Here is a 25069-nt window from a genome sequence, read left to right on the forward strand (position 1 = left end):
TGTTTATTAATATAACTGCCATCCATCAATCAGTATCGCACGGTGACATTCTATGTTTATTAATATAACTGCCATCAATCAGTATCGCACGGTGACATTCTATGTTTATTAATATAACTGCCATCCATCAATCAGTATCACACAGTGACATTCTATGTTTATTAATATAACTGCCATCCATCAATCAGTATCCCACGGTGACATTCTATGTTTATTAATATAACTGCCATCAATCAGTATCACACGGTGACATTCTATGTTTATTAATATAACTGCCATCCATCAATCAGTATCCCACAGTGACATTCTATGTTTATTAATATAACTGCCATCCATCAATCAGTATCACACGGTGACATTCTATGTTTATTAATATAACTGCCATCAATCAGTATCCCACGGTGACATTCTATGTTTATTAATATAACTGCCATCCATCAATCAGTATCACACGGTGCCATTCTATGTTTATTAATATAACTGCCATCCATCAATCAGTATCACACGGTGACATTCTATGTTTATTAATATAACTGCCATCAATCAGTATCACACGGTGACATTCTAGGTTTATTAATATAACTGCCATCCATCAATCAGTATCACACAGTGACATTCTATGTTTATTAATATAACTGCCATCCATCAATCAGTATCACACAGTGACATTCTATGTTTATTAATATAACTGCCATCCATCAATCAGTATCCCACGGTGACATTCTATGTTTATTAATATAACTGCCATCCATCAATCAGTATCGCACGGTGACATTCTATGTTTATTAATATAACTGCCATCCATCAATCAGTATCACACGGTGACATTCTATGTTTATTAATATAACTGCCATCAATCAGTATCGCACGGTGACATTCTATGTTTATTAATATAACTGCCATCCATCAATCAGTATCACACAGTGACATTCTATGTTTATTAATATAACTGCCATCAATCAGTATCACACGGTGACATTCTATGTTTATTAATATAACTGCCATCCATCAATCAGTATCCCACGGTGACATTCTATGTTTATTAATATAACTGCCATCCATCAATCAGTATCACACAGTGACATTCTATGTTTATTAATATAACTGCCATCAATCAGTATCACACGGTGACATTCTATGTTTATTAATATAACTGCCATCAATCAGTATCACACAGTGACATTCTATGTTTATTAATATAACTGCCATCCATCAATCAGTATCACACGGTGACATTCTATGTTTATTAATATAACTGCCATCAATCAGTATCACACGGTGACATTCTATGTTTATTAATATAACTGCCATCCATCAATCAGTATCACACGGTGACATTCTATGTTTATTAATATAACTGCCATCAATCAGTATCACACGGTGACATTCTAGGTTTATTAATATAACTGCCATCCATCAATCAGTATCACACAGTGACATTCTATGTTTATTAATATAACTGCCATTCATCAATCAGTATCACACAGTGACATTCTATGTTTATTAATATAACTGCCATCCATCAATCAGTATCCCACGGTGACATTCTATGTTTATTAATATAACTGACATCCATCAATCAGTATCGCACGGTGACATTCTATGTTTATTAATATAACTGCCATCCATCAATCAGTATCACACGGTGACATTCTATGTTTATTAATATAACTGCCATCAATCAGTATCGCACGGTGACATTCTATGTTTATTAATATAACTGCCATCCATCAATCAGTATCACACAGTGACATTCTATGTTTATTAATATAACTGCCATCAATCAGTATCACACGGTGACATTCTATGTTTATTAATATAACTGCCATCCATCAATCAGTATCCCACGGTGACATTCTATGTTTATTAATATAACTGCCATCCATCAATCAGTATCACACAGTGACATTCTATGTTTATTAATATAACTGCCATCAATCAGTATCACACGGTGACATTCTATGTTTATTAATATAACTGCCATCAATCAGTATCACACAGTGACATTCTATGTTTATTAATATAACTGCCATCCATCAATCAGTATCACACGGTGACATTCTATGTTTATTAATATAACTGCCATCAATCAGTATCACACGGTGACATTCTATGTTTATTAATATAACTGCCATCCATCAATCAGTATCACACGGTGACATTCTATGTTTATTAATATAACTGCCATCAATCAGTATCACACGGTGACATTCTATGTTTATTAATATAACTGCCATCAATCAGTATCGCACGGTGACATTCTAGGTTTATTAATATAACTGCCATCCATCAATCAGTATCACACAGTGACATTCTATGTTTATTAATATAACTGCCATCAATCAGTATCACACGGTGACATTCTATGTTTATTAATATAACTGCCATCAATCAGTATCGCACGGTGACATTCTATGTTTATTAATATAACTGCCATCCATCAAACAGTATCACACGGTGACATTCTATGTTTATTAATGTAACTGCCATCAATCAGTATCACACAGTGACATTCTATGTTTATTAATATAACTGCCATCCATCAAACAGTATCGCACGGTGACATTCTATGTTTATTAATATAACTGCCATCCATCAAACAGTATCACACGGTGACATTCTATGTTTATTAATATAACTGCCATCCATCAATCAGTATCGCACGGTGACATTCTATGTTTATTAATATAACTGCCATCCATCAATCAGTATCGCACGGTGACATTCTATGTTTATTAATATAACTGCCATCCATCAATCAGTATCACACGGTGACATTCTATGTTTATTAATATAACTGCCATCCATCAAACAGTATCGCACGGTGACATTCTATGTTTATTAATATAACTGCCATCCATCAATCAGTATCACACGGTGACATTCTATGTTTATTAATATAACTGCCATCCATCAATCAGTATCCCACGGTGACATTCTATGTTTATTAATATAACTGCCATCCATCAATCAGTATCGCACGGTGACATTCTATGTTTATTAATATAAATGCCATCCATCAATCAGTATCACACGGTGACATTCTATGTTTATTAATATAACTGCCATCCATCAAACAGTATCGCACGGTGACATTCTATGTTTATTAATATAACTGCCATCCATCAATCAGTATCACACGGTGACATTCTATGTTTATTAATATAACTGCCATCCATCAATCAGTATCGCACGGTGACATTCTATGTTTATTAATATAACTGCCATCCATCAATCAGTATCACACGGTGACATTCTATGTTTATTAATATAACTGCCATCCATCAATCAGTATCACACGGTGACATTCTATGTTTATTAATATAACTGCCATCCATCAAACAGTATCGCACGGTGACATTCTATGTTTATTAATATAACTGCCATCCATCAATCAGTATCACACGGTGACATTCTATGTTTATTAATATAACTGCCATCCATCAATCAGTATCACACGGTGACATTCTATGTTTATTAATATAACTGCCATCCATCAATCAGTATCACACGGTGACATTCTATGTTTATTAATATAACTGCCATCCATCAATCAGTATCGCACGGTGACATTCTAGGTTTATTAATATAACTGCCATCCATCAAACATTATCGCACGGTGACATTCTATGTTTATTAATATAACTGCCATCCATCAATCAGTATCACACGGTGACATTCTATGTTTATTAATATAACTGCCATCAATCAGTATCACACGGTGACATTCTAGGTTTATTAATATAACTGCCATCCATCAATCAGTATCACACAGTGACATTCTATGTTTATTAATATAACTGCCATCCATCAATCAGTATCACACAGTGACATTCTATGTTTATTAATATAACTGCCATCCATCAATCAGTATCGCACGGTGACATTCTATGTTTATTAATATAACTGCCATCCATCAATCAGTATCACACGGTGACATTCTATGTTTATTAATATAACTGCCATCAATCAGTATCGCACGGTGACATTCTATGTTTATTAATATAACTGCCATCCATCAATCAGTATCACACAGTGACATTCTATGTTTATTAATATAACTGCCATCAATCAGTATCACACGGTGACATTCTATGTTTATTAATATAACTGCCATCCATCAATCAGTATCCCACGGTGACATTCTATGTTTATTAATATAACTGCCATCCATCAATCAGTATCACACAGTGACATTCTATGTTTATTAATATAACTGCCATCAATCAGTATCACACGGTGACATTCTATGTTTATTAATATAACTGCCATCAATCAGTATCACACAGTGACATTCTATGTTTATTAATATAACTGCCATCCATCAATCAGTATCACACGGTGACATTCTATGTTTATTAATATAACTGCCATCAATCAGTATCACACGGTGACATTCTATGTTTATTAATATAACTGCCATCCATCAATCAGTATCACACGGTGACATTCTATGTTTATTAATATAACTGCCATCAATCAGTATCACACGGTGACATTCTATGTTTATTAATATAACTGCCATCAATCAGTATCGCACGGTGACATTCTAGGTTTATTAATATAACTGCCATCCATCAATCAGTATCACACAGTGACATTCTATGTTTATTAATATAACTGCCATCAATCAGTATCACACGGTGACATTCTATGTTTATTAATATAACTGCCATCAATCAGTATCGCACGGTGACATTCTATGTTTATTAATATAACTGCCATCCATCAAACAGTATCACACGGTGACATTCTATGTTTATTAATGTAACTGCCATCAATCAGTATCACACAGTGACATTCTATGTTTATTAATATAACTGCCATCCATCAAACAGTATCGCACGGTGACATTCTATGTTTATTAATATAACTGCCATCCATCAAACAGTATCACACGGTGACATTCTATGTTTATTAATATAACTGCCATCCATCAATCAGTATCGCACGGTGACATTCTATGTTTATTAATATAACTGCCATCCATCAATCAGTATCGCACGGTGACATTCTATGTTTATTAATATAACTGCCATCCATCAATCAGTATCACACGGTGACATTCTATGTTTATTAATATAACTGCCATCCATCAATCAGTATCGCACGGTGACATTCTATGTTTATTAATATAACTGCCATCCATCAATCAGTATCACACGGTGACATTCTATGTTTATTAATATAACTGCCATCCATCAATCAGTATCGCACGGTGACATTCTATGTTTATTAATATAACTGCCATCCATCAATCAGTATCACACAGTGACATTCTATGTTTATTAATATAACTGCCATCCATCAATCAGTATCGCACGGTGACATTCTAGGTTTATTAATATAACTGCCATCCATCAAACATTATCGCACCGCATATAAAACAAGGAGTCTATGTTTGCTGTTGATGCCTTCTGCCATGTTGATAAGTGATTTTTCTGAAATGTGTTAAGGGAAAAAAAAGCCACAAAAAAAATGAACCACAAAATTATAGGGAAGAGCAAAGAAAAACTTACCCGTAGAGGTAGTAAAAAAAGGAAAGCAGGTAAAACGCTAGCTTACACCATCCCTCTTTTTGACAAAATGCTAAAATATCCGCATTCATGATCGTTGTGGGGTCATACAGGCCGGGTCCACTCATAACGGGCCTGCTCATGTACCTAGGAACCAAGGGACAGAGTTACAAACTGCATAGCCAAGCTTAGATAACACTATTATAAACAAATAAAAACACGATAACACCAGAGAGACTGTTCATGTCGTAGAAAATTTGTAATCATTTACAGATAAAAGATACAAGGGCCGGTGGGAATGCCAACAAATAGCCCAAATAGGGACATAAATCACACACTTAGTCTCCACAATCTTACACACAAATATAGAGAAAGACCCCTGGACAGACCCATAAAAATAAAAAAATATATATAAACCCCGAAGGGGCGGAGCCTGACTGCGAGCGAGAGTAGTCGCCATCTCACGGAGCTCCGTAGGTCCCCGCCAACAAAAGCTTGATTTTAGGGGATTAAACCCTTCTCCCTTCCTGTTATAGGCCGTCAACCTGCGGAGTGAGAGATCCGGAGACGACCTATGTCTTTCATCCAGCCGGTCAAGAGGCAGAAACACAAGCCCGGGGCCTACAAACACACACAGAGCCCGACCTGGTCGGACCTGCTGGATTGCTGGCAGCCTCACAGGGACCCGGAGGCTGGGTACTACACTGACGCCCTCCAACTAACCTTAACACAAATGAGCAGACGATCACAGAAGTCCCCCCTGGAGCCACAGTCAGGTTCCAGGGACATAGGGGCCTTACTGCAGCGAAATCAGATGGCGGACAAGGCAGATCACAGACCAGCACTGACTCCTGAAGAGTCTGCTCGCCCAGACCTACTACCAGAACAGGTACCGTGCACAGCTGAGAGTGTGGATTGGTCGGCGCCGGTCACTCAGCGGGATTTCCGCAATCTGGTCCAGGAGATCAAGCCCCTCCTGGCGGCAGACGTGGCAAGTATTAAGGCAGACATACAGGAAGTGGACACCAGGGCGAAGGCCTCTTAAGAGGATATAGTAACACTCAAACAGGGACTCTCAGACCTCCAAGCCACAGTCTTGGCAATGCTCCGGAACCAGAGCAACGGTACCCTCAACGACAACTGACCACCTGACCTTACAATCCGAAACCTGAACACTATAGGGAACGTACCAATCCCATGAGGCACAAGAACCAACTGTTTTGCTCTGTTAAACCCTGGTACTCTTTTAAGCTTAACTATAAGGCTCGTAGGCTGACGTGAAAGCGACAACACACCCACAACAGACACACTCTCGTAATACCATGATAGGACGAAGCCTAATGTGACTGTGCGGACATCACACACACGCCACAGACCGACTGCAACACCCCCCCCCCCCCACCCCTGGTTAGGGGCACACTTAGACGACGGCCTGACACCATCACCCTGAATGGGAAGCACATGATCACACAAACGCCGACGGCCAATCTCCCTAAGCCAACCATACTCTCTGGACTATCAATGCACACGGAACTGACGCAAGGACACATACCACCACTCTGACTAATGCGAAAGCTTGTTTTGTATGTTCATGTATCCCCCACCCTTCTTATCTATTATGTATCCCAAAATGCGTTTTCAATAAACAGATAAAAAAAAAAAAAAAAAACACCCGAGCTCAAAATAAGCTCATAGCCAAAATAGCACTGGCCACCAGAAGAGCAATAGCAACACACTGGGGAGTGGCAACTATCCCAACCATAAGATAAATCAAAAGGAAAATAGAAGAAACTAGAAAAATGGACAGCCTCTCAGCCCTCTTACATGACACAAACCCTGGCTGATCGAGTTTCCTACCCCTGATTAAAGAACCGAGCCCGGGATGGGACCAAGGCGCTGGCACCACACACAAAATCCCCTTATAAGGAAATGATCCTAAATGACACCTCTACTGGGCACCATCACCAATCCGCAGCCCAACCACCCCCCGCCCCAACCCTCAGGCCCGCGTACCCTCCACACCATCCATCCCTAATGAGAGGACGATAGACATCCACAAATCCCACAAGTACTAGCACTACAAGGTTCAAGCGCCAAGGCAGCACCTAGAAAACAAAACCAACTGGACCTCTAAAGATGACACCCCACCCACACAAACACAGAGACACGGGGGGCAGCGGACCGCAGGGTACGGTTTACTTTTCCTGTTTCGGCAATGAAAACGTGTAGGCGTAATAATTAACACTGTGTTGTGCCTCGCGCACCTCACCCAATACACACCATCAATAAACTGGAACTCAGACCTCTCTAGTGACAAGCCCTAGGTAACAGCTGGTTCTCCAGCTAAAGTTATGCCTTCGCAATGACAATGTGCACAGCACTTTACCAGAAAAACTTACCCTAATGCAGACAAACAGGCGACACACAAAACATCTAATCTGCAAACTTTACACCATATCAATAAAAAAGGTGATTAAAGGGATCATCTATCCAAAGTGCACATTGAGAATGCACTGTTACAAACAAGTTAAAGGGACACTGTAGACACTACAACGATTTTATCTCACCAAATTTGTTATAGTGGCTGGAGTGTCCCTTTATTAAGAATTTTTGAACAGTTTCACACTGAATGAGGGGCACAGATTACACACATCCTTCTAGCCATACCAATACATAACCGCAATGAGCACTGTGATACGGTGAAAGTAGTCAGCTGATACTCAAACAATCACAGCCACTCACTGCTGCTCAGGATAATGCTTCCTTATTAGTCCAACCAGCACAGAGGGGATGGGCCGCTAGGAACGCTCATTTAGCTTTAAAAAACAAAAACCAAAAAAAAAACTGAATGGAAAGAAGGCACTAGGGTACTGCAGACACTTTAACCACTTCAATGAGAAGTGTCCCTTTAGAGCAAACGTGTCAAACTCACTGCTCACAATGAATATCTTCGAGACCAAGGCAATATAACCAGTGGCGTACCTAGAATGGGATTCCTGACCCTATAGGGCTTGGCTCCCCTATAAAAGTTTAAAACTTACCTTATTTCCAGCACCGCGCGGGTCTAACGGCGCTGGCTCCGTCCCCTTTTGTCCTCATAGAGATGCATTGAATCAATCCATCTCCATGCAGAGCGTGGGGACGCAGAACGGCAGTGCTGCCTACTGTGCAGCCCTGTGAGAGGAAGCACCTCGAGTGGCCACTTGGAGTTGTCCCTAGGGGCAATGTAAACACTGCCTTTTCTCTGAAAATAAGTAGTGATTACATGAAAATGCCTGAAGGGAGCTATTATACTCACCAGAACTACATTAAGCTGTATAGTGTCCCTTTTGCCTGTGTTAGCCTTTGAGTGTGACATTCTTGCTTTAGAGGGACAATGATTGCACACAGTGTGTTATAACTGCAGCTATAAGGTTATGGTGTAAGGAGGCCCCTTGTCTCCACGCACACAGTGTATTATAACTGCAGCTATAAGGTTATGGTGTAAGGAGGTCCCCTGTCTCCCTGCACACAGTGTATTATAACTGCAGCTATAAGGTTATGGTGTAAGGAGGTCCCTGTCTCCCTGCACACAGTGTATTATAACTGCAGCTATAAGGTTATGGTGTAAGGAGGTCCCCTGTCTCCCTGCACACAGTGTATTATAACTGCAGCTATAAGGTTATGGTGTAAGGAGGTCCCCTGTCTCCTCGCACACAGTGTATTATAACTGCAGCTATAAGGTTATGGTGTATGGAGGTCCCCTGTCTCCCTGCACACAGTGTATTATAACTGCAGCTATAAGGTTATGGTGTAAGGAGGTCCCCTGTCTCCTCGCACACAGTGTATTATAACTGCAGCTATAAGGTTATGGTGTATGGAGGTCCCCTGTCTCCCTGCACACAGTGTATTATAACTGCAGCTATAAGGTTATGGTGTAAGGAGGTCCCCTGTCTCCCTGCACACAGTGTATTATAACTGCAGCTATAAGGTTATGGTGTAAGGAGGTCCCCTGTCTCCCCGCACACAGTGTATTATAACTGCAGCTATAAGGTTATGGTGTAAGGAGGTCCCCTGTCACCCTGCACACAGTGTATTATAACTGCAGCTATAAGGTTATGGTGTAAGGAGGCCCCCTGTCTCCACGCACACAGTGTATTATAACTGCAGCTATAAGGTTATGGTGTAAGGAGGTCCCCTGTCTCCCCGCACAAATGTATTATAACTGCAGCTATAAGGTTATGGTGTAAGGAGGTCCCCTGTCTCCCCGCACACAGTGTATTATAACTGCAGCTATAAGGTTATGGTGTAAGGAGGTCCCCTGTCACCCTGCACACAGTGTATTATAACTGCAGCTATAAGGTTATGGTGTAAGGAGGCCCCCTGTCTCCACGCACACAGTGTATTATAACTGCAGCTATAAGGTTATGGTGTAAGGAGGTCCCCTGTCTCCCTGCACACAGTGTATTATAACTGCAGCTATAAGGTTATTGTGTAAGGAGGTCCCCTGTCTCCCCGCACACAGTGTATTATAACTGCAGCTATAAGGTTATAGTGTAAGGAGGTCCCCTGTCTCCCCGCACAAAGTGTATTATAACTGCAGCTATAAGGTTATGGTGTAAGGAGGTCCCCTGTCTCCCTGTACATGCTGTATTATAACTGGAGCTATAAGGTTATGGAGTAAGGAGGTTTCCCTGTCTCCCTGCACACAGTGTGTTATAACTGCAGCTATAAGGTTATTGTGTAAGGAGGTCCCCTGTCTCCCCACACACAGTGTATTATAACTGCAGCTATAAGGTTTTGGTGTAAGGAGGTCCCCTGTCTCCCCGCACACAGTGTATTATAACTGCAGCTATAAGGTTATGGTGTAAGGAGGCCCCCCCTGTCTCCACGCACACAGTGTATTATAACTGCAGCTATAAGGTTATGGTGTAAGGAGTTCCCCTGTCTCTCCGCACACAGTGTATTATAACTGCAGCTATAAGGTTATGGTGTAAAACAGGACAGCAGCAGTGTATTTGAACATTTATGGGTAGCAATGGGTGGCACTGCACAAACAAGGTTGTAAATTTTGTGAGAGCTAATCTGGTATTGCTGTGCAAACAGGCTCATTCTTGGAGTGTTAAGGCAACAAACCTTTCAGAAATCAGTTTTACACTGTATTCATCATTTACGGTGATCTACCAGTAGCATAATACATTAAAAAATCTTATGTAAGGTGGGGATTGGAAAGAAATCTGTAATATACAGTAATGAGGGTTTTGTTCATGAGGAATAGACACCAAATGTAATCATATCAGAATATACGTATATAAAAAGAAAATAATGTGAAAATTACCTCCAAATATGGTAAGCCAGTAGAGGCATGTTTAAAGTCAGCGTAAGCCATTCTGCCGCACATAGAAACATAACGCAGAAAAACGCATGAATTAGGTATTCAGGGAGCACGAGCTGCGGAGATCAAAGGAAACAAACAAATGAGAATATATACAAAACACCCAGCTTATCTGACAAACATTAATCTGTTGCAAGGTATATAAGCATTTATATATAAAACTATCGCTACACACATCTCACGTATGCCAGTTATGGTGGATTACATTAAAATAGACAACCTGGAAAAATAATGATCTACCATTCCACTGTTGTGGCCCCACATTTGTCATTCCCTTTTAAATGACTAATTTCCCAAATAATGAATAAACGTGAATTAATGAGAAATTCAGTGAGTGGGAACCATTCCCCTGGGTAACAACGACTAACGGGATGTCATGAAAACATGGCTGCACTGATTCAAACGGTCAGTCCCCATCCTTTTTCCTACCTTTGAGTAGGATAGAAAAGAATGCAAGACCCCTCCAAACACCCCTTTCTGGGAGCAGCATGTACTGGCTAGCTGTAAATGACATTCTGAATACATAAGGCCACATCCACCCACGACAGAACAAAACCTCACATCTAAACAGACTGAGTGAGACATGACAAGACATTGTTTGGTCTTGTGTCCATTAATCAGCCGGTTTCTGATACAGACTGCGGACTCTAAACGCAGCTGTGAAGCACGATTTATAAAAGCAGAGAATGGGGAGAGCTGCCGGTCAGAGCAGAATGACATTGACTGGATCTACAGTTACTAAACAACACAGGGCATTCATTCACTGCCTCCGAGGGACGGTGACTACAATTAAAACGAGCGCAGTGGGTATGTACAGCATGCGCATTGTCAGATACCCTATACCATGCAGGTTATTAAATAATACCCCCCATTAGCAAGGCGACACTGTGTATAAATTAGGACGTCCCATTAAACAAAAAATATATATATAAATAAATAATAAATATAAAATAGGGCAAAAAACTTTAGATGCATTTTATATTGCAAATAAAGTGTTCCTGATTATGTTAACTACAGAGAGATTTCAAGAGCTTTAGATAGGACTGTAAAAAAATCTGAATATTCTAGAGCCATCGCCTGTAACTTTCAGGATATTTTTTTGCTGTTCTACTATTAAGGAGGAAGATTATTCAGAATTTAAAATAATATATTCAGCCTACTAATTGTGTGGTGATGTGTGGAAAGTTGGAGATGGTTTGCCATCCATTCAATGCTTCATTATCTTGCTACCCTGCTTCAGAGAGAACAGACCCAGCGTCGTGACTGCCATGTCTGAGCAAACAGTCCTCTTTCCAGCTCCCTTTAGCACTCCGCTGGTACAAGACATATCACAGTCAGGAATCGAACCTGAGCTTCTACGCAGAGATTCCCATTCTATAACAAGCTTTCATAAAAAGCATTTAACAGGTTTCCATGTCTTAAAGGAACACTATAGCATAAAGCTAGAGCCCTAGTCGCAGTTTAGGTGAATAAATGGTTTACCTTAATCCAACGTCGGGCTCCCTCAGCACTGGTGGCTTCTTCTCCATCAACGTCAGCTTCCAAGTGGAGCCGAATGCGCATGTGCGGCCAGAGGAGTGCAAGCATTATTCCATGCTTTCCGATGGGGACCTTTTTTGACACTGGACTCCGTGATGACGTCCAGCGTCAAATAAGTGCGATTTACTCACTGAGAATCGCTGAAGCGGCCTCTAGAAGCTGTCAGGGAGTTTCAGCTGCAGGGTTAAAACTAGGGGAACCTGGCACCCAGACCACTTCATTGAGCTCAAGTGGTCTGGGTGCCTGCCTATAGTGGTCCTTTAAATTAGCAAGCAAAAACAATGTCCTGTAACCGTGTCCACACTTTGTGCTGGTCTGGAACGCACACAGAACAGCCATGTTTGGGAAAGAAAGATTAAAGTAATCATACAACAAATGTCCCACATTAAAAAACTGAAATAATAAATACGTATATAAATGGCGATAATATTAATAATATGTATGCATTGCAAAGCTGAACTGAAACCCAGTACACACCTTGAGAGCAATTCTCACTCTTTTAATCTTTTTGATCTTTTCAATTGTCTTTGGGGCACAGTAAAAAGCAGATTGAAAGAATGTTAGTTTGGCAACTAGCAAAACCTGAAGCAGAAAAACAGCAAGATCCACGGTCCCAATCCACGCAGAAAGAAATACAGAGACATTAAAGCCACGGTCCCAATCCACGCAGAAAGGAATACAGAGACATTAAAGCCACGGTCCCAATCCACGCAGAAAGGAATACAGAGACATTAAAGCCACGGTCCCAATCCACGCAGAAAGGAATACAGAGACATTAAAGCCACGGTCCCAATCCACGCAGAAAGGAATACAGAGACATTAAAGCCACGGTCCCAATCCACGCAGAAAGGAATACAGAGACATTAAAGCCACGGTCCCAATCCACGCAGAAAGGAATACAGAGACATTAAAGCCACGGTCCCAATCCACGCAGAAAGGAATACAGAGACATTAAAGCCACGGTCCCAATCCACGCAGAAAGGAATACAGAGACATTAAAGCCACGGTCCCAATCCACGCAGAAAGGAATACAGAGACATTAAAGCCACGGTCACAATCCACGCAGAAAGGAATACAGAGACATTAAAGCCACGGTCCCAATCCACGCAGAAAGAAATACAGAGACATTAAAGCCACAGTCCCAATCCACGCAGAAAGAAATACAGAGACATTAAAGCCACGGTCCCAATCCACGCAGAAAGGAATACAGAGACATTAAAGCCACGGTCCCAATCCACACAGAAAGGAATACAGAGACATTAAAGCCACGGTCCCAATCCACGCAGAAAGGAATACAGAGACATTAAAGCCACGGTCCCAATCCACGCAGAAAGGAATACAGAGACATTAAAGCCACAGTCCCAATCCACGCAGAAAGAAATACAGAGACATTAAAGCCACGGTCCCAATCCACGCAGAAAGGAATACAGAGACATTAAAGCCACGGTCCCAATCCACGCAGAAAGGAATACAGAGACATTAAAGCCACGGTCCCAATCCACGCAGAAAGGAATACAGAGACATTAAAGCCACGGTCCCAATCCACGCAGAAAGGAATACAGAGACATTAAAGCCACGGTCCCAATCCACGCAGAAAGGAATACAGAGACATTAAAGCCACGGTCACAATCCACGCAGAAAGGAATACAGAGACATTAAAGCCACGGTCCCAATCCACGCAGAAAGAAATACAGAGACATTAAAGCCACAGTCCCAATCCACGCAGAAAGAAATACAGAGACATTAAAGCCACGGTCCCAATCCACGCAGAAAGGAATACAGAGACATTAAAGCCACGGTCCCAATCCACGCAGAAAGGAATACAGAGACATTAAAGCCACGGTCCCAATCCACGCAGAAAGGAATACAGAGACATTAAAGCCACGGTCCCAATCCACGCAGAAAGGAATACAGAGACATTAAAGCCACAGTCCCAATCCACGCAGAAAGAAATACAGAGACATTAAAGCCACGGTCCCAATCCACGCAGAAAGGAATACAGAGACATTAAAGCCACGGTCCCAATCCACGCAGAAAGGAATACAGAGACATTAAAGCCACGGTCCCAATCCACGCAGAAAGGAATACAGAGACATTAAAGCCACGGTCCCAATCCACGCAGAAAGGAATACAGAGACATTAAAGCCACAGTCCCAATCCACGCAGAAAGGAATACAGAGACATTAAAGCCACGGTCCCAATCCACGCAGAAAGGAATACAGAGACATTAAAGCCACGGTCCCAATCCACGCAGAAAGGAATACAGATACATTAAAGCCACGGTCACAATCCACGCAGAAAGGAATACAGAGACATTAAAGCCACGGTCCCAATCCACGCAGAAAGGAATACAGAGACATTAAAGCCACGGTCACAATCCACGCAGAAAGGAATACAGAGACATTAAAGCCACGGTCACAATCCACGCAGAAAGGAATACAGAGACATTAAAGCCACGGTCCCAATCCACGCAGAAAGGAATACAGAGACATTAAAGCCACGGTCCCAATCCACACAGAAAGGAATACAGAGACATTAAAGCCACGGTCCCAATCCACGCAGAAAGGAATACAGAGACATTAAAGCCACAGTCCCAATCCACACAGAAAGGAATACAGAGACATTAAAGCCACGGTCCCAATCCACGCAGAAAGGAATACAGAGACATTAAAGCCACAGTCCCAATCCACGCAGAAAGGAATACAGAGACATTAAAGCCACGGTCCCAATCCACGCAGAAAGGAATACAGAGACATTAAAGCCACGGTCCCAATCCACGCAGAAAGGAATACAGAGACATTAAAGCCACAGTCCCAATCCACGCAGAAAGGAATACAGAGACATTAAAGCCACAGTCCCAATCCACGCAGAAAGGAATACAGAGACATTAAAGCCACAGTCCCAATCCACGCAGAAAGGAATACAGAGACATTAAAGCCACGGTCCCAATCCACGCAGAAAGGAATACAGAGACATTAAAGCCACAGTCCCAATCCACGCAGAAAGGAATACAGAGACATTAAAGCCACGGTCCCAATCCATGCAGAAAGGAATACAGAGACATTAAAGCCACGGTCCCAATCCACGCAGAAAGGAATACAGAGACATTAAAGCCACAGTCCCAATCCACGCAGAAAGGAATACAGAGACATTAAAGCCACAGTCCCAATCCACGCAGAAAGGAATACAGAGACATTAAAGCCACAGTCCCAATCCACGCAGAAAGGAATACAGAGACATTAAAGCCACAGTCCCAATCCACGCAGAAAGAAATACAGAGACATTAAAGCCACAGTCCCAATCCACGCAGAAAGGAATACAGAGACATTAAAGCCACGGTCCCAATCCACGCAGAAAGGAATACAGAGACATTAAAGCCACAGTCCCAATCCACGCAGAAAGAAATACAGAGACATTAAAGCCACGGTCCCAATCCACGCAGAAAGGAATACAGAGACATTAAAGCCACGGTCCCAATCCACGCAGAAAGGAATACAGAGACATTAAAGCCACGGTCCCAATCCACGCAAAAAGGAGTACAGAGACATTAAAGCCACAGTCCCAATCCACGCAGAAAGAAATACAGAGACATTAAAGCCACGGTCCCAATCCACGCAGAAAGGAATACAGAGACATTAAAGCCACGGTCCCAATCCACGCAGAAAGGAATACAGAGACATTAAAGCCACGGTCCCAATCCACGCAGAAAGGAATACAGAGACATTAAAGCCACGGTCCAATCAGTTATATTCTGATATACAGAAAAGTAGGTAGTTTATAAATTACAAGGAGATTTCAAGTATGTCCTGAAAATGTGCTAAACTGTAAACTCTCCAGATTCTCCTTATTGGGACAGTGCTTTTATTGAATCATTTTAGAGAGATTGCACATAACAGCAAAGCATTTACATAACCGTGGGCGACATCGCCAGGAACATAAAGTACAAATTAGAACTTACAGGGTTAAGCGTGTTACATTGGTCTATAGGGTTCTTGTAGTCTGTTTTCAATTCATCAAATGCAATAATCTGAAAGTAAAGAATATGGTTTTATTTTTCACAGAACAGCAAACTGACACATGTAGTAGACTTGAAAATGAATTTGTGATAGCAGTAGGTCTATAACTAACACTTTGCTATAGATTCACAGTCTTAGATGAGATGGCACTGCCTTATAACAGATTATGTAAAGGAATGAAAGGAAAGGAGAACAGAGGTTTTCTGCTATGCTTCAGGGAGAGAGGGGAGCGATACCCAGTGCCCAGCGGGAAGAAAGGTGGGTAATACCTGGTGCCCAGCAGAAAGAAAGGTGGGTAATACCTGGTGCCCAGCAGAAAGAAAGGTGGGTAATACCTGGTGTCCAGCAGAAAGAAAGGTGGGTAATACCTGGTGCCCAGCAGAAAGAAAGGTGGGTAATACCTGGTGCCCAGCAGAAAGAAAGGTGGGTAATACCTGGTGCCCAGCAGAAAGAAAGGTGGGTAATACCTGGTGCCCAGCAGAAAGAAAGGTGGGTAATACCTGGTGCCCAGCAGAAAGAAAGGTGGGTAATACCTGGTGCCCAGCAGAAAGAAAGGTGGGTAATACCGGGTGCCCAGCAGAAAGAAAGGTGGGTAATACCTGGTGCCCAGCAGAAAGAAAGGTGGGTAATACCTGGTGCCCAGCAGAAAGAAAGGTGGGTAATACCTGGTGCCCAGCAGAAAGAAAGGTGGGTAATACCGGGTGCCCAGCGAAAAAAAACAGTGGGGGGGATATACAGTGGGGGGGGGGGTGGGAGGTAGGTATAGTGGGGGGATATACAGTGGGGGGTGGGAGGTAGGTATAGTGGGGGGATATACAGTGGGGGGTGGGAGGTAGGTATAGTGGGGGATATACAGTGGGGGGTGGGAGGTAGGTATAGTGGGGGATATACAGTGGGGGGGTGGGAGGTAGGTATAGTGGGGGGATATACAGTGGGGGGTGGGAGGTAGGTATAGTGGGGGGATATACAGTGGGGGTGGGAGGTAGGTATAGTGGGGGGATATACAGTGGGGGGTGGGAGGTAGGTATAGTGGGGGGATATACAGTGGGGGGTGGGAGGTAGGTATAGTGGGGGGATATACAGTGGGGGGGGTGGGAGGTAGGTATAGTGGGGGGATATACAGTGGGGGGTGGGAGGTAGGTATAGTGGGGGGATATACAGTGGGGGGTGGGAGGTAGGTATAGTGGGGGGATATACAGTGGGGGGTGGGAGGTAGGTATAGTGGGGGGATATACAGTGGGGGGTGGGAGGTAGGTATAGTGGGGGGATATACAGTGGGGGGTGGGAGGTAGGTATAGTGGGGGGATATACAGTGGGGGGTGGGAGGTAGGTATAGTGGGGGGATATACAGTGGGGGGTGGGAGGTAGGTATAGTGGGGGGATATACAGTGGGGGGTGGGAGGTAGGTATAGTGGGGGGATATACAGTGGGGGGTGGGAGGTAGGTATAGTGGGGGGATATACAGTGGGGGGTGGGAGGTAGGTATAGTGGGGGGATATACAGTGGGGGGTGGGAGGTAGGTATAGTGGGGGGATATACAGTGGGGGGTGGGAGGTAGGTATAGTGGGGGGATATACAGTGGGGGGTGGGAGGTAGGTATAGTGGGGGGATATACAGTGGGGGGTGGGAGGTAGGTATAGTGGGGGGATATACAGTGGGGGGTGGGAGGTAGGTATAGTGGGGGGATATACAGTGGGGGGTGGGAGGTAGGTATAGTGGGGGGATATACAGTGGGGGGGTGGGAGGTAGGTATAGTGGGGGGATATACAGTGGGGGTGGGAGGTAGGTATAGTGGGGGATATACAGTGGGGGGTGGGAGGTAGGTATAGTGGGGGGATATACAGTGGGGGGTGGGAGGTAGGTATAGTGGGGGGATATACAGTGGGGGGTGGGAGGTAGGTATAGTGGGGGGATATACAGTGGGGGGTGGGAGGTAGGTATAGTGGGGGGATATACAGTGGGGGGTGGGAGGTAGGTATAGTGGGGGGATATACAGTGGGGGGTGGGAGGTAGGTATAGTGGGGGGATATACAGTGGGGGGTGGGAGGTAGGTATAGTGGGGGGATATACAGTGGGGGGTGGGAGGTAGGTATAGTGGGGGGGATATACAGTGGGGGGTGGGAGGTAGGTATAGTGGGGGGATATACAGTGGGGGGTGGGAGGTAGGTATAGTGGGGGGATATACAGTGGGGGGTGGGAGGTAGGTATAGTGGGGGGATATACAGTGGGGGGTGGGAGGTAGGTATAGTGGGGGGATATACAGTGGGGGGTGGGAGGTAGGTATAGTGGGGGGATATACAGTGGGGGGTGGGAGGTAGGTATAGTGGGGGGATATACAGTGGGGGGTGGGAGGTAGGTATAGTGGGGGGATATACAGTGGGGGGTGGGAGGTAGGTATAGTGGGGGGATATACAGTGGGGGGTGGGAGGTAGGTATAGTGGGGGGATATACAGTGGGGGGTGGGAGGTAGGTATAGTGGGGGGATATACAGTGGGGGGTGGGAGGTAGGTATAGTGGGGGGATATACAGTGGGGGGTGGGAGGTAGGTATAGTGGGGGGATATACAGTGGGGGGTGGGAGGTAGGTATAGTGGGGGGATATACAGTGGGGGGTGGGAGGTAGGTATAGTGGGGGGATATACAGTGGGGGGTGGGAGGTAGGTATAGTGGGGGGATATACAGTGGGGGGTGGGAGGTAGGTATAGTGGGGGGATATACAGTGGGGGGTGGGAGGTAGGTATAGTGGGGGGATATACAGTGGGGGGTGGGAGGTAGGTATAGTGGGGGGATATACAGTGGGGGGTGGGAGGTAGGTATAGTGGGGGGATATACAGTGGGGGGTGGGAGGTAGGTATAGTGGGGGGATATACAGTGGGGGGTGGGAGGTAGGTATAGTGGGGGGATATACAGTGGGGGGTGGGAGGTAGGTATAGTGGGGGGATATACAGTGGGGGGTGGGAGGTAGGTATAGTGGGGGGATATACAGTGGGGGGTGGGAGGTAGGTATAGTGGGGGGATATACAGTGGGGGGTGGGAGGTAGGTATAGTGGGGGGATATACAGTGGGGGGTGGGAGGTAGGTATAGTGGGGGGATATACAGTGGGGGGTGGGAGGTAGGTATAGTGGGGGGATATACAGTGGGGGGTGGGAGGTAGGTATAGTGGGGGGATATACAGTGGGGGGGTGGGAGGTAGGTATAGTGGGGGGATATACAGTGGGGGGTGGGAGGTAGGTATAGTGGGGGGATATACAGTGGGGGGTGGGAGGTAGGTATAGTGGGGGGATATACAGTGGGGGGGTGGGAGGTAGGTATAGTGGGGGGATATACAGTGGGGGGTGGGAGGTAGGTATAGTGGGGGGATATACAGTGGGGGGTGGGAGGTAGGTATAGTGGGGGGATATACAGTGGGGGGTGGGAGGTAGGTATAGTGGGGGGATATACAGTGGGGGGGTGGGAGGTAGGTATAGTGGGGGGATATACAGTGGGGGGTGGGAGGTAGGTATAGTGGGGGGATATACAGTGGGGGGTGGGAGGTAGGTATAGTGGGGGGATATACAGTGGGGGGGTGGGAGGTAGGTATAGTGGGGGGATATACAGTGGGGGGTGGGAGGTAGGTATAGTGGGGGGATATACAGTGGGGGGTGGGAGGTAGGTATAGTGGGGGGATATACAGTGGGGGGTGGGAGGTAGGTATAGTGGGGGGATATACAGTGGGGGGGTGGGAGGTAGGTATAGTGGGGGGATATACAGTGGGGGGTGGGAGGTAGGTATAGTGGGGGGATATACAGTGGGGGGTGGGAGGTAGGTATAGTGGGGGGATATACAGTGGGGGGGTGGGAGGTAGGTATAGTGGGGGGATATACAGTGGGGGGTGGGAGGTAGGTATAGTGGGGGGATATACAGTGGGGGGTGGGAGGTAGGTATAGTGGGGGGATATACAGTGGGGGGTGGGAGGTAGGTATAGTGGGGGGATATACAGTGGGGGGTGGGAGGTAGGTATAGTGGGGGGATATACAGTGGGGGGTGGGAGGTAGGTATAGTGGGGGGATATACAGTGGGGGGGTGGGAGGTAGGTATAGTGGGGGGATATACAGTGGGGGGGGTGGGAGGTAGGTATAGTGGGGGGATATACAGTGGGGGGTGGGAGGTAGGTATAGTGGGGGGATATACAGTGGGGGGTGGGAGGTAGGTATAGTGGGGGGATATACAGTGGGGGGGGTGGGAGGTAGGTATAGTGGGGGGATATACAGTGGGGGGGGTGGGAGGTAGGTATAGTGGGGGGATATACAGTGGGGGGTGGGAGGTAGGTATAGTGGGGGGATATACAGTGGGGGGGTGGGAGGTAGGTATAGTGGGGGGATATACAGTGGGGGGTGGGAGGTAGGTATAGTGGGGGGATATACAGTGGGGGGGTGGGAGGTAGGTATAGTGGGGGGATATACAGTGGGGGGTGGGAGGTAGGTATAGTGGGGGGATATACAGTGGGGGGTGGGAGGTAGGTATAGTGGGGGGATATACAGTGGGGGGGTGGGAGGTAGGTATAGTGGGGGGATATACAGTGGGGGGTGGGAGGTAGGTATAGTGGGGGGATATACAGTGGGGGGTGGGAGGTAGGTATAGTGGGGGGATATACAGTGGGGGGTGGGAGGTAGGTATAGTGGGGGGATATACAGTGGGGGGTGGGAGGTAGGTATAGTGGGGGGATATACAGTGGGGGGGTGGGAGGTAGGTATAGTGGGGGGATATACAGTGGGGGGGGTGGGAGGTAGGTATAGTGGGGGGATATACAGTGGGGGGTGGGAGGTAGGTATAGTGGGGGGATATACAGTGGGGGGTGGGAGGTAGGTATAGTGGGGGGATATACAGTGGGGGGGTGGGAGGTAGGTATAGTGGGGGGATATACAGTGGGGGGGTGGGAGGTAGGTATAGTGGGGGGATATACAGTGGGGGGTGGGAGGTAGGTATAGTGGGGGGATATACAGTGGGGGGGTGGGAGGTAGGTATAGTGGGGGGATATACAGTGGGGGGTGGGAGGTAGGTATAGTGGGGGGATATACAGTGGGGGGGTGGGAGGTAGGTATAGTGGGGGGATATACAGTGGGGGGGTGGGAGGTAGGTATAGTGGGGGGATATACAGTGGGGGGTGGGAGGTAGGTATAGTGGGGGGATATACAGTGGGGGGGTGGGAGGTAGGTATAGTGGGGGGATATACAGTGGGGGGTGGGAGGTAGGTATAGTGGGGGGATATACAGTGGGGGGTGGGAGGTAGGTATAGTGGGGGGATATACAGTGGGGGGGTGGGAGGTAGGTATAGTGGGGGGATATACAGTGGGGGTGGGAGGTAGGTATAGTGGGGGGATATACAGTGGGGGGTGGGAGGTAGGTATAGTGGGGGGATATACAGTGGGGGGGGTGGGAGGTAGGTATAGTGGGGGGATATACAGTGGGGGGGTGGGAGGTAGGTATAGTGGGGGGATATACAGTGGGGGGGTGGGAGGTAGGTATAGTGGGGGGATATACAGTGGGGGGGGTGGGAGGTAGGTATAGTGGGGGGTGGGATGGTAGGTAGTTAGGTAGGTGGGGGGGCTGTAGGTAGGTGTCCCCGGTACTCACGTGCCAGATGGCGAAGAAGATTAAGGCCGCGGTGAGCAGAAGGGCCAACATGTAACAGAAAGCGGCGAATGTGAACGCCATGTCTGAACCCGGGAGGAGCCGCGCGGGGGATTGTGGGAGAGATCATTCACCGGCCGCGTGAGCGAGCACGTACTGACTGACTGACCGCGAGAGCGAGCACGTACTGACTGACTGACTGACCGCGAGAGCGAGCACGTAATGACTGACTGACCGCGAGAGCGAGCACGTACTGACTGACTGACTGACCGCGAGAGCGAGCACGTAATGACTGACTGACTGACTGCGAGAGCGAGCACGTACTGACTGACTGACCGCGAGAGCGAGCACGTACTGACTGACTGACTGACCGCGAGAGCGAGCACGTACTGACTGACTGACTGACCGCGAGAGCGAGCACGTACTGACTGACTGACTGCGAGAGCGAGCACGTACTGACTGACTGACTGCGAGAGCGAGCACGTACTGACTGACTGACTGCGAGAGCGAGCACGTACTGACTGACTGACTGCGAGAGCGAGCACGTACTGACTGACTGACTGACCGCGAGAGCGAGCACGTAATGACTGACTGACCGCGAGAGCGAGCACGTACTGACTGACTGACTGCGAGAGCGAGCACGTACTGACTGACTGACTGACCGCGAGAGCGAGCACGTAATGACTGACTGACCGCGAGAGCGAGCACGTAATGACTGACTGACTGACTGCGAGAGCGAGCACGTACTGACTGACTGACCGCGAGAGCGAGCACGTAATGACTGACTGACTGACTGCGAGAGCGAGCACGTACTGACTGACTGACTGCGAGAGCGAGCACGTACTGACTGACTGACTGCGAGAGCGAGCACGCACTGACTGACTGACTGCGAGAGCGAGCACGTACTGACTGACTGACTGCGAGAGCGAGCACGTACTGACTGACTGCGAGAGCGAGCACGTACTGACTGACTGACTGCGAGAGCGAGCACGTACTGACTGACTGACTGCGAGAGCGAGCACGTACTGACTGACTGACTGCGAGAGCGAGCACGTACTGACTGACTGACTGACTGCGAGAGCGAGCATGTACTGACTGACTGACTGCGAGAGCGAGCACGTACTGACTGACTGACCGCGAGAGCGAGCACGTACTGACTGACTGACTGCGAGAGCGAGCACGTACTGACTGACTGACTGCGAGAGCGAGCACGTACTGACTGACTGACTGCGAGAGCGAGCATGTACTGACTGACTGACTGCGAGAGCGAGCACGTACTGACTGACTGACTGCGAGAGCGAGCACGTACTGACTGACTGACTGCGAGAGCGAGCACGTACTGACTGACTGACTGCGAGAGCGAGCATGTACTGACTGACTGACTGCGAGAGCGAGCACGTACTGACTGACTGACTGCGAGAGCGAGCACGTACTGACTGACTGACTGCGAGAGCGAGCATGTACTGACTGACTGACTGCGAGAGCGAGCACGTACTGACTGACTGACTGCGAGAGCGAGCATGTACTGACTGACTGACCGCGAGAGCGAGCACGTACTGACTGACTGACTGCGAGAGCGAGCACGTACTGACTGACTGACTGCGAGAGCGAGCACGTACTGACTGACTGACTGCGAGAGCGAGCATGTACTGACTGACTGACCGCGAGAGCGAGCACGTACTGACTGACTGACTGCGAGAGCGAGCACGTACTGACTGACTGACTGCGAGAGCGAGCACGTACTGACTGACTGACTGCGAGAGCGAGCACGTACTGACTGACTGACTGCGAGAGCGAGCACGTACTGACTGACTGCAAGAGCGAGCACGTACTGACTGACTGACTGACCGCGAGAGCGAGCACGTACTGACTGACTGACTGACCGCGAGAGCGAGCACGTACTGACTGACTGACTGCGAGAGCGAGCATGTACTGACTGACTGACCGCGAGAGCGAGCACGTACTGACTGACTGACTGCGAGAGCGAGCACGTACTGACTGACTGACCGCGAGAGCGAGCACGTACTGACTGACTGACTGCGAGAGCGAGCACGTACTGACTGACTGACTGCGAGAGCGAGCACGTACTGACTGACTGACTGACTGCGAGAGCGAGCACGTACTGACTGACTGACTGCGAGAGCGAGCACGTACTGACTGACTGACTGACCGCGAGAGCGAGCACGTAATGACTGACTGACCGCGGGAGCGAGAACGTACTGACTGACTGACTGCGAGAGCGAGCACGTACTGACTGACTGACCGCGAGAGCGAGCACGTACTGACTGACTGACCGCGGGAGCGAGAACGTACTGACTGACTGACTGCGAGAGCGAGCACGTACTGACTGACTGCAAGAGCGAGCACGTACTGACTGACTGACTGACCGCGAGAGCGAGCACGTACTGACTGACTGACTGACCGCGAGAGCGAGCACGTAATGACTGACTGACCGCGAGAGCGAGCACGTACGGACTGACTGACCGCGAGAGCGAGCACGTACTGACTGACTGACTGACCGCGAGAGCGAGCACGTACTGACTGACTGACTGCGAGAGCGAGCACGTACTGACTGACTGACCGCGGGAGCGAGCACGTACTGACTGACTGACTGCGAGAGCGAGCACGTACTGACTGACTGACTGCGAGAGCGAGCACGTACTGACTGACTGACCGCGAGAGCGAGCACGTACTGACTGACTGACTGACCGCGAGAGCGAGCACGTACTGACTGACTGACCGCGGGAGCGAGAACGTACTGACTGACTGACTGCGAGAGCGAGCACGTACTGACTGACTGACCGCGAGAGCGAGCACGTACTGACTGACTGACCGCGGGAGCGAGAACGTACTGACTGACTGACTGCGAGAGCGAGCACGTACTGACTGACTGCAAGAGCGAGCACGTACTGACTGACTGACTGACCGCGAGAGCGAGCACGTACTGACTGACTGACTGACCGCGAGAGCGAGCACGTAATGACTGACTGACCGCGAGAGCGAGCACGTACGGA

General features: G+C 46.9%; 1 protein-coding gene across 1 annotated transcript in view; it reads right to left on the minus strand.

Moving 5' to 3' along the window:
- The window catches only part of CNIH1 (cornichon family AMPA receptor auxiliary protein 1), a 32994-nt gene extending 10774 nt beyond the window's left edge, over positions 1-22220 (minus strand). The window contains exons 1-4 of the mRNA XM_063440306.1: positions 22059-22220; positions 16388-16456; positions 10834-10946; positions 5520-5663 (exon numbers count right to left, since the gene is read on the minus strand). Of these exons, the coding sequence (XP_063296376.1) occupies positions 5520-5663; positions 10834-10946; positions 16388-16456; positions 22059-22139 (407 nt within the window). The 5' untranslated portion in view covers positions 22140-22220. The remainder of the gene's footprint in view (positions 1-5519; positions 5664-10833; positions 10947-16387; positions 16457-22058) is intronic.
- Positions 22221-25069: the final 2849 nt, after the last annotated feature.

This window comes from Pelobates fuscus, chromosome 13 (assembly GCF_036172605.1).
Source record: "Pelobates fuscus isolate aPelFus1 chromosome 13, aPelFus1.pri, whole genome shotgun sequence".
Classification (NCBI taxonomy): Eukaryota; Metazoa; Chordata; class Amphibia; order Anura; family Pelobatidae; genus Pelobates; species Pelobates fuscus.